We start from the raw sequence: 11,128 nt of genomic DNA, 5'->3' as shown, positions 1-11,128 counted from the left end.
AAAAAAAAAAAAAAAAAAAAAAAAAAAAAAAGAAAGAAAGAGAAAGAAAAGACTCAGAAAGAACCCAGTAACCCAGCTGGCATCATTCAGCTACTAGATGTCCATACTGGGCCTACTGAGCTAGAGCTCTGTCTGAGTCTCAGACCTATTTCTTCTCTTCCCATCACACCAGGCTGTGCCCGGCTGTGGGGCTCCCTGCCATACACTTTTCCCTAGTGCCTTTTTCTCCTCTTTTTTAGTGGAGGAAAAAGCAATTGTGTCACCCAATATACTCGGAACACAACTGTTAGGTGCAGCCATACGACACTAGGGCTGCTCTTTGAACATCTCCAGCCTCTTAAAATGTCTCTGTAATTAGCTTCGAACTGATGGCTTCTCTGCCTGATCCATTATCCCTGGATTACTAGGAGGCATCTCCTGTTTCTGTCCTGGCCACTCTCCTCGACACAGCAGCTCCCAGTATGAACGACCCACAGGTAAATGGAACAGGCTGCCCCTCCTGGCTACTTATCAGGCTTCTTCCCTCTTTTATTAAAAGGTGCTATACCATCTAGCATCCCTGCTGGGCCCAGTATAGAGGATTTTCAAGATTTTTTTTTTTTTCCTGCAAAAAGTAGCTTAGAAAATACAAGTCCTAATTCTTGGGACTATTTAAGGGTAAATTTAAAAACCCTGAGAAAATCTATGAACATGGGAATTGCAGCGTTGGCTTTCAGGAGCCCTGCTAGCAGTAGTTCACGGGGAGGGCTCCCCTGTATAGTCACAGGGTCCTGCCTCCCCGCTAGTCATACCATCCCTCACTGCTGTTCAAAAACCAGGGTGCACTTTGGTGTGGTCGTGCAGCAGGACAGAAGAGAGAGACTGCAAAGCTGAGGTTGTAAACGGAGTGGGAAAAATACCACTGTTTTGAGCTATGCATAGTTGCAGCATTTGTGGTTTTTATCAGTGTTAGGAAAGCCATGTATTTAGGTTGTTCTGCATTATAGCTTACAGATTAATTGTATGACCTTATTCCAAAGTCAAGGACCCAAGAGGTTAGGGACACGGGCTCTGCAGTCTGATTTTCTGGATTCAAGTCCCACATCCACCTGAACTACCCTGAGTCTTGTATCTTCATCTGTAAAATTTATAGCAGAGTTTGGCCTCTAACTCTGGTTCTCTGGCTCCTCAGTTGTTCTTTGCTCTTTGGCTCTTTTAGTGTGTACAAAATTTAATGTTTGGTCCTTATAGTGTTGATTGTAGTCTTTAAAAACCACTTTATCTCCTATTGCAGCAAGTGAAGCACTTTCTCTTGGGCTCTTTCCCGTCCCTTAAAACAGAGATTGAAAACTAGAAGCTTCAAAGCCAGGGCAGCTTCTAAAATAGTGTTATGTGAACCATAATATTTTTAAAAAACTGAAGTTGCTTTGAATCGCAGTCTGAGCTGTCACATAAACTCTGGATATTGATTTCTGGAAAAAAATCAGAACAATGGACCCCTCTGGGCTCGGGGTCTATAGAGGGACCAGTACCAGTCAGCTGGGAAGAGGAGCTGCTGTACGTTTTGCCCTGTTGGGTGAGGAGGGAGACCTCCTTGCCCCTAATGCCTTAAACCTGCCCTGGTTCTCCTTGAGGTTTCCTGCGTGGCTTGCACAGGCTTTTGTGTGTAACTTCTGCATTTGGTTTTGTTACTCTTGGTGCTTTACAGGAACCATAAGGAGCCATTGTGGGGGCTGGGGATTGAGCTCAGTGGTTCCACCACTTGCCTTGCAGAGCGCAAGGTCCTGAGCTCAATCCCCAGTACCAAAAAAAAAAAAAAAAAAGCCATCGTGGTGATTGACTCCTTGACTAATGGTTGACACCGTGGCATTCCAAAACAGAAATTGTTTTAGAGCTCAGAAGCCAGCATGGTTGCTAAAGACAGCCTGGCTGCTTCAGGTGCATTTTAAACAGTTAAACTGAGTTCTAATTAGATAATAGTGACTAGAAGGAAACCTTACATATGAATTAGGGCAGCAGTATCCCCATCTATGTCACAGAGTAGCAGATAATCTTGTCACCCAAGCAGAGCCTTGGTGTTGGTGTTATTGGTTTAGTTTTCTGAAGGCTGAAAGCTTGGCCACTAGCCTTGTGGTGGTATAGATGTCCTAGGCCACTCACAGTCTTGAGAGCCTTTGCTTAGGGAGTCGGAGCTCCTTTCTTAAAGAATTCCTGCCCACGAAGGGCAGGATCCATGCCACATAGCTCTTTTTAACAGACCTGGTGTGTCACAGTCCATGAGCAGAATGCTGATATCAGTCACCTGGGCATTTCTCTCGTTTTGTTTTGTTCATGTGCATAGTAAAAAGACATTGAAGATCAGCCAGAAGGTTACAAGGTACTGTATGTAGAAGTCCAGTTCCTTGGTTTCTGTTTCCTAAAGTTCCATCAAGAGTGGCATCCAGGTTGGATGTGGTAGCGCATGCCTGTAATCCCAGCACTCAGGAGGCTGAGGCAGGAGAATCGCTGTGAGTTCAAGACCAACCTGGGCTACATAGTGAGTTCAGGTCAGTGTCAACTACATAGTGAGACCCTGAACCTGTCTCAAACCCCCCTCCCAAAAAAAAGGCATCTAGCCAGGGATTTAGCTCCGTGGTTCCACCACCTGCCTCCCAAGTGCAAGTTCCCAAGTTCTACCCCCGGTACCAGAAAAAAAAGAAGAATGGCATCCAAAAAGGGAAAATAAATATCCTCCAGGACCCTGTCCTGGGCTGCTAGGACAATAAAGCCCTGTGCACACCACTGGCTCTCTCAATGTTGTGTAAGAGGCTGGCCTTCCGGAGGTCAGCTGAACGCTAGGCCCTCAGAGCCTACATGGAGCCCGGGGTCCTAACATGCAGGGTGGCGTTCTGCTGAGTGGATGTGAGGAGACGCTGTGTGTTCTGTATACTCAGACGGGTGTTTGGTTGTTTTAGTGGCTAAAGCTTTGTTCTCCTGGGAAGAAGACTATCATCTCTGAGACTGTGATTTCTGAATAATGACACTGCTTCTGTAACTTCAACTGTGTAGATATTATAGCTTCCATGATAAGTAAAGATTTTTAAATTTATTTTAACTCATCAGATGAACATAGCATATGGTTTAGTATAACAGTGTGAAGTATATTAAATGCCACTGACCTATACTCTTAAAAAATGGTTAAAATGATGCATTCTAAGTTATTTTGGATTTCCACAGTTTTAAAAAGTGTTTACCAAATAAAGTGCATATGCTATGACAGAAAGTGGGAAAAAGAATGAAAAAAATCTCTATTCCACTACTTTCAATATTTTGTTATATTTGTTTCAGTATTTTCTTGCATTTGTATCCAGTCTTCTGCACATATTTTTGCATAGTTGAGATGTTGCTCTCTTGCCAGGATATTGTGTTAGCTGCCACTAACATAATTTCTGCTGAGTGGGGAAGTAAGTAGAACATTTTTCTCCTTGCTGAGACAAAATACCCAACACCCTAGGGCCTGGGATTTAGCTCAGTGGTTCTGCCACCTGCCTCACAAGCACAATGTCTTGAGTTTGATCCCTAGTAACTCCCCCCAAAAAATACCCAGCACCCAAAGTTAAAGGAGGAAAGGTTTAATTAGCTCAGTTTGTAGAGATTTCAGTCCATAATTGGCTGACTCCAAAGCAGGTTGACATAGCAGAGAGGCATCGTAGAGCAGAAACAGTTCATAGTGGGCAGAAGGTAGCAAAGCAACAAAGGATAACCACTGCTCTCTCTTTCCCTTAATCTTATTCAGGCTACTTAGGGCAGGGAGCACTCACACTCTCAATCCTAGTGCCCTTGGTCTTCGCATTGCACCATGGATCAATCCCAGAGTCACACACTCTAGATCCAGCCACGTCTGAAAAAGCCCCACCTATGCATGAGGCTTTGCGGGGACATCCAGCACAAGTCATAACACTGAAGGGCCACAATGCCTGCATTCAAATTCCGACTCCTCGTTTCTTAATGTACACACAGCAGGCAAGTTATCTTCTCTTTTTCTGTCCTGGTTTCCTCAGTGAAATCATTGGTTCTCATCAGAGGGAGTTTTGCCCACAGGACACTTGGCAACGACCAGAGATATTTTTGGTATTTGAGACTGCAGGCAGTGGGGAGGGCTGCTGACATGCAGAGGATGGAGGCCAGAGATGCTGAGCCTCATACTAAAGAATGATCTGCCTTCAGATGTCAGTAGTGCCTAGGTTGAATTTAGCTCAGTGGTGCCACTGCCTGGCTTGCAAGCACAAGGTCCTGAGTTTGATCCCCAGTGCAAAGAAACAAAACAAAAAAGAACTCTGCTAAATAAGAAGTAATAGAAGTTCCCACTTCATAGGATTGTTGTGAGCATTGAATGAATTAAAATGTGTTAGAATAATCCCTAGCACATAGTAACTACTATGTGTTAGCTCTATTTACTGCTGTTATAATTGTTTCACTTAATATCAAAATTTTAATATTTTAAAACCTTATAAACATTCTTTTTAATGGTTTTCAAATGCCTTGTAATAAAATTTTCTATACCATAAATTTTGCATCCTCCTAATAAACTTTTACTTCTTCCCCCAACAGATGAAATTAAAGCAGAAATAGAAAAGCAGAGGTAAGCAACTTTCTCTTTGCTGAAATACACCATGGCAGATAGTGGCCATCCCCCCACCATTTTTTATGTAGTGCTGAGAGTTAACCCAGGGTGCTTATTGATTTACATCCCTAAACACCCACACTCTTTCCTTTAATTTCAAGGCAGAGTATTGCTAAGCTGCCCAGATTGTGCTCAAATTTACGATCCTTCCTGCCTCAGCCTCCCAAATAACTGGTGTTATAAGTGTGTTCCATCTCTTTCTGCGCATGTTTTCTCCATTTTCTAGTCCTCAGGAACAGTACACACTCTCTCCCAGCACAGTGTTGGTGCACAGCAGAACACAGTCAGTGTGTCTGAACCAATTCTGGGTTAACAGGTTACTGGCTCAGTGCGTGGGTGCTTGGAGGAGAGGTTACAGAAGGTCAAGTTAATGCAACTGTATCCCTTATTGAGAGAAGAGGCAGAGCCCTTGTCTCTTGGCTGGCTTGCTTGCTGAAGACAGCTGGCTGTGTAAGTGGCTACTGCTGATCTTCATGGTACTGAAGCCAGTTAGTGACATTTTAGAACTAGCTGTAGCACGGCTGCTACTAGGATGCTGTTCATTCAGGTCACTAATAGAGAGGCCTTGCTCTCTGCATGTGGCCCTTTGATGGTTTCCTAAAGTTGCATGTGTTCAACTTTTAATTGGGTAGCCCCAAGATACAGTCAGTGGGCACTTTTAATTAAATACTTGCCAGTGTAATGTGAAGTTAAAGTGTAGGAAAAACAAGCTTAAAAAAAAAAAACCTTCTCTGCCCTCTGTTGCTTTTCCCCATAGGCTGGGTGCTGCAGCACCACCAAAGGCAAACTTCATTGAAGCCGACAAGTATTTCCTTCCATTCGAGCTAGCCTGCCAGTCCAAGTCCCCCCGGGTGGTCAGCACATCCCTCGACTGCTTACAGGTACCGTGTTTAGACTTGATGGTATAAAGGGGCTCCCTTAAGGCTTGAGCACTCCTTACATAGAGCCACACTGGGCACTCAGCATGCCCTTGGAGGTGGGGAAAGGAGCAGCTCTGCTTATTCTTTGTGGAGATCTCATGTGGGAGGGAAGGGAGAGGTCTTGAGCTCCTTAGCTAAAATGAGAATTCCTTTCCCTAGAAATAATTTTGTTGCACTCTGATGTATGTTTTTATAGCATTATTTGGAATATTTGATACACATGAGTATATAAAGCACTTTTATATAGTTTTCTTGGTATTATTAAGTCATCATATGAAGTGTAGGACTATAGTCACATCAATTATTTATAGTAGTTATGTTTCATAACTAGAACTGTTTACATGAATTAATGAATGTTGAAAAGTATCCAGGGTTAGATTCCTGTCACAACATCTCCATCAGCTGATCAGTATATAACTTTTTGCAGTTATTTTAAAGATACTTTTTTACTACGTATTGTTTATGCATTAGTATTGAACTCCTGGCAGCAGCAGTATGACACATACTTGAACAAAGCTTGTCTAGCACATGTAGTTTCTCCGAATCTTATATATAATAGACGAAAAGCACATTTTGACCTTCTTGCTCTTAAACACTAAAAAGCAGTTCAGCTCACACATGCAGGCCATTCTGAAAAGCTACATAAAACAAACATGTGAAAAACATGACCCTAAAGAAACTGCAGAAAAAGACACTTGTTGAAACTGGAAAACTAGCAGACTGTTGGAGAGCTAGGACACAGGCATCGCGTGACTGTGGTTTTTCACTGCTCTGCACATGTCCTCAAGTGGTTGCAAAGGTTCCAGAAGAGTTGATTTAGGGCTTTCAGTTGTATTTTAGTGAGTAGCTGCATTTGAAATACAGAATGTGCAAATGACGAGGATGAACTATTTAGAGCCACCAGTAACCTCATTGTCAGTTATCTTTTACTGATGAAGAAGCAGAAATATTAGAGTTAGAGTGACTTGTCCAAAAATGCAAAGGCAGTGAGAGAAACAGGACTGCAGTGTAGGTTTCTTAATACCTGGTCCAGAATTCCTGTATTTTCTCAAAATCTACTCCTAAAGCTTCCGATGACGTCAAAGAACATTTATTTATTGATTTTTTTACCTCAGTGGGCAACCCCCATTAATGAAAAAATTGAATATGCATTTTAAATATGCCAAAGACATACATGGTTTACTGTTACTTTCTAGAACAGGAAAAGTGAATTGACTCTGTTATGATTGCTTAGACAGTTGTGTTGAAAAGATAATGAAAAACCTCATGCAGGTTTCTTGGGAAATAGTGCCATGATTGATTGGTTATGTTTGCTGGGGCACAGAACTGCAAAGTGGCATTGACCATGCCACATTTTGGCATCCCTAGTCTAATATTCTATTAATTTCTCTTCTTTGACATATATACTTGGGAATTGATGACAGTTTTTTTCTCAGAAGCAGCTCTTCCAGATGAAAAGCCATTTTTCTCATTTAGGGTAATTTGTAAGATTGTTCTGTATGAAACATCTAATGGGCAAAGAATCCTTAAATTGCAGGCAAAGTCCTACTTCTGTCCTAATATATTTGATACTGTGAATGTTTTCTGAGGAAATTCTGTGTGAGTTTAATTTTAGTTGTTTTCTCCCCATGATAAGGTTTAGTTTGGGAAGCTGGTACTAGTGCTTACTTAACTTTACTGATGTGCTGAGAATAACAGCTACTTGCATTGAGCTCTCAGCCTGTGCTGGGCCTGAGTGCTTTGCCTACATTACCATGCTTAATCTTTTCATTAACCCTCAGACACTTGGTTTCATCTTCACTTTAGAATTGAGGAAACGGAAGCATAGAGAATAAAGTGAACAGCCCAGTCTGAGATCTCCTGGCCCGGAACTGATTAAATTGAGTGGATATCTGGAACTTTCTGGCGCCAGGTTTATGTGCTTAACCAGGGGTTATTAGCTATGGCCTATGAGCCAAATCTGGCCTGCTGCCTGTTTGGATTTTTGATTTTTGTTTTCTTACTGAAAATTGAACCCGGGGATGCTGTACTATCAAACTACATCTCCAGTCCTTTTTGTCTTATTTTGAGATAAGGTCTCACTAAATTTCCCAGCCTGGACTCAGACTTCCAATCCTCCTGCCTCATCCTCCTGAGTAGCGGGAATTAAAGATGAGTGCCACCGTACCTAGCTGAAATCTGCTTTTGAAAATAAAGTTTTATCGAAACGTTGATACCTTAGCTTGGCATTCTATAACAAAACACTGTAGATGTAGACTGGGTGGCTTAAAAATCACACATCTATTTCTCCAAGTTCTGGGACTGAGTAGTCCAACATGAGGTCCTGGATAATTTGATTCCAAATGAGGACCCTCTCTCTGGTTTACAGATTGCCACTCTAGCTAGATCTCTTCTTTTGATGCACTAATCCTATCATGAGGACTCCACCCTCATGATCTTATCTAAGCCTAATGATCTCCCAAAGCCCTAGCTCCTGATACCATCACTTTGGCAGTTAGAACTTCAACCTGTGGATTTGGAGAGGGAGAAAACACGCTTTGAGTTTGTAGCAGCAGTCATGTCCGTTCGTTTATGTATTGTCTGTGGCTGCTTTCCTGATGCTGTGGCCAAGACAAATGGTTACAAAAGATGACAGGGCCCACATAGCCTAAATATTTCGTATGTGGTCTTTTACAGAAAAAATTTGAGGATCGTTGCTCTTAACTCTTACTTATGGTTCTGGCCTCTTTAATAACAGCAATAGTCTATTTCTAGAACTCCACATATATATGCATGTGATTTGTTCTCCTTTATTTAGCCCACTGGGAGTCTTGGGGTTAAGGTGTATGGTCATCTTTCTTTTTATTTCTCTGGAATTTAAAAGGTATTAGAATTTCTTTGTTTAGTATACAAAATGCAAAATGTGTCTTCCTTCTTATGACATTAGAAAGTGGCTGGGTACTCCCTGGGTTCCTGAATGAAGAGCAGTACTTTCCCTTGGTGGCCGTCTTGCTCAGCCTGTTTGGTTGGAATTTCCCAGAGTGAGTGAGGAAATTCTGTCTTGAAAACGGAAGGTCAGTGCGTAGGGGTGGTCAGGTTTGGGTAGAATGAAGCTAGCTGCAAGACGCATCCACAGAGGTGATGGGAGCAAAGGTGGTCTGGGGTTTGGTTTGCCTTGAGCCCATTTAGCTCACATTCTCCCACTGGGAGAAGCTGGAGACTTCTCTGCTGCTGGCTCATCAGGCAGTAAGAAGTCCTGGTGCTCCTTTCATTCAAATCTTGGTCCTTACACAGTTCCCCAGTGCCAGGGTTCAGGTAAAGGGGACTGGGGTCATTCTTGCCTACCTAAAGTTTTGCTTGTTGATGAGAAGATTTTTTAAAAAGTTATCCTTCTAGTATATTCACATTTCTTCAATTTAGAATTATATACATATGTTATTGTTGTTAAAGTTTGTATGCTGTAAGCTATAAAGCTTGTATAAAAATAAAACTTTTTATTTTGGGTACTGGGGATTTGGGGCCTTATGCATACTAGCCAATTCTTTTACCACTGAGCTAAATAAATCTTTAATATATATATATTGGGAGATTGAACTCGGGTCCTTGCACTTGCAAGGCAGGCCACTGAACCACTGAGCTAAATCCCTGGCCCTTTATTTATATTTTTTTTGAAATAGAATCTTGCTAAATAACCCAGGCTTTCCTCAAATATGTAATCATCTTGCCTCAGCTTCCCCAGTAACTGGGATTACAGACATGTATTACCACAAAAATAGAACTTTTAAAAGGGTGAACTCGGGTCCTTGCACTTGCAAGGCAGGCCACTGAACCACTGAGCTAAATCCCTGGCCCTTTATTTATATTTTTTTTGAAATAGAATCTTGCTAAATAACCCAGGCTTTCCTCAAATATGTAATCATCTTGCCTCAGCTTCCCCAGTAACTGGGATTACAGACATGTATTACCACAAAAATAGAACTTTTAAAAGGGTAAGATATAGGGCTGGGGATTTAGCTCAGTGGTTCTGTCACCTGCCTCACAAGCACAAGGACCTGAGTTCAATCCTCGTTACTAAAAAAAAAAAGACTTAAAAGGGCAAGATAAAAATTAGAACTTTTTTCTTCCTACTTCTCAATGAAACTTGTAGGAAACCATTAATTTGAGCTGTTCAAATACCACAAGCATTATTTACTGGACTTATTTCTAGAAAACTGTGTGCATTGAAAAGTGAACTTGATACAAAAAAAAGTGAACTTGAATGGTTTGTATTTTGTTCTCTTTTTTAAAGTTTTTAGAATTTTCCACATAAGACTGAATCCCTTGGGCCACCATAAAACCAATTGCCTATTTAGGTTTGTGATTGTCTTTCTTCTGTTTCCTTTTTACCTTTGTCTATAAATTTCACCTGTACAAATGTTTCTATAGCTTTTTATACTGAACAGTTCCTTTTATACAGTGGATATGTGTATTATATGAAGGCCTGTTACAGTGTTTTATATTTTCCCATCTTTCCCTCCATGCCAGAACTTGCCTATGACAGCTCCCTTAGCCACATGCATCAGGGGCCAGTTGCCCTGAGGCCTCCCTCCTCTGTGTTTTCATCCCCTCTGGCACAAGCAAAGACTGAGGCAAGAATACCTGCGGGATGGGCAGAGGGGAGAAGGAGATAGAGGATGGGATGTGTCTCCAAATCACACAGAGCCCTACGGGTCCCAATCAGTTTTGGCTTTGATCCCCTCACCCCTGAAAATATAAACTATGAGAAACAAGATCACATCTGTCATACTCGCCATGGTATCCACAGTGCCTGGGCTGCCTGGCACAGAGGAAGATGAGAAGGTGGAGCTTGAATTAATCCACAGGATGCAGGAACTTGGCTTTTTCTTTGGTTCTGTCTCACTGCACAGATGGGAGGTAAAATCATACTGAAAATCTCTTTCAGGTTAAAAAGGGTAACGTAGCCTTTTAAGGAATCCAATGTCCAGTAATCCATCTCCATTTTTGCTTTGCAGCCTCAGTACTAGGTTGTATGGAACCTCCTTACCTTTTTTTTCTCGCTCGCTCTCTTTTTTGTGTGTGTGCACGTGTGCTGGGAATCAAACCTAGGGCCTTATGCATGTGCTTGCCCCTGTACCACACCTCAGCCCCTGGGAACCTCCATTCCAGCATTCCCTCCCATTTTAGGAGTCGGTAGACCATCCCACTCACATTGCAGTACCCACCCACCGTAGAGTTGAGCTTCTGAGGAGTAGGAGTAACAGTGTCAGAACCAAAGCCTGCCAGCAGGCAGTGGCCTGCCCTGTAGGAGCCTGTACATTAGCAGCAGGGAGGGTGTTGAGGTGAAAGGCTCTGGACTTGTCCCCCACACTCCACAGCCTTGCCTGGGATTCCTGGCAGTGGGCCTTGGGCAGCAGAGAGCACAGGCCTTGCACCTACTCCTTCAGACACTTGAGCCATCAGGGTCCCATTTCTACTCTCAGCCAGTCTCTTCATTTATTTTTCTGGTTTTTTGTTTATTTGTTTGTGTGTGTTTGTTTGGTTTTTGGTTTTGGTTTCTTTTTTCTTTCTTTTTTTTTTTTTTTTTTTT

General features: G+C 42.2%; 1 protein-coding gene across 1 annotated transcript in view; it reads left to right on the top strand.

The window, feature by feature from the left end:
- Arfgef2 (ADP ribosylation factor guanine nucleotide exchange factor 2) overlaps nt 1-11,128 on the top strand; it is an 82,677-nt gene that overhangs the window by 3,879 nt on the left and 67,670 nt on the right. Inside the window, exons 3-6 of the mRNA XM_033767089.1 lie at nt 240-290; nt 384-476; nt 4,570-4,600; nt 5,400-5,523. Of these exons, the coding sequence (XP_033622980.1) occupies nt 240-290; nt 384-476; nt 4,570-4,600; nt 5,400-5,523 (299 nt within the window). The remainder of the gene's footprint in view (nt 1-239; nt 291-383; nt 477-4,569; nt 4,601-5,399; nt 5,524-11,128) is intronic.

This window comes from Fukomys damarensis, unplaced genomic scaffold (genome assembly GCF_012274545.1).
Source record: "Fukomys damarensis isolate Sample0158 unplaced genomic scaffold, DMR_v1.0_HiC HiC_scaffold_22, whole genome shotgun sequence".
In the NCBI taxonomy this organism is placed as follows: Eukaryota; Metazoa; Chordata; class Mammalia; order Rodentia; family Bathyergidae; genus Fukomys; species Fukomys damarensis.
The sequence above is the reverse complement of the archived record's forward strand: the minus strand, read 5'-3'. Positions and strand labels throughout refer to the sequence as shown.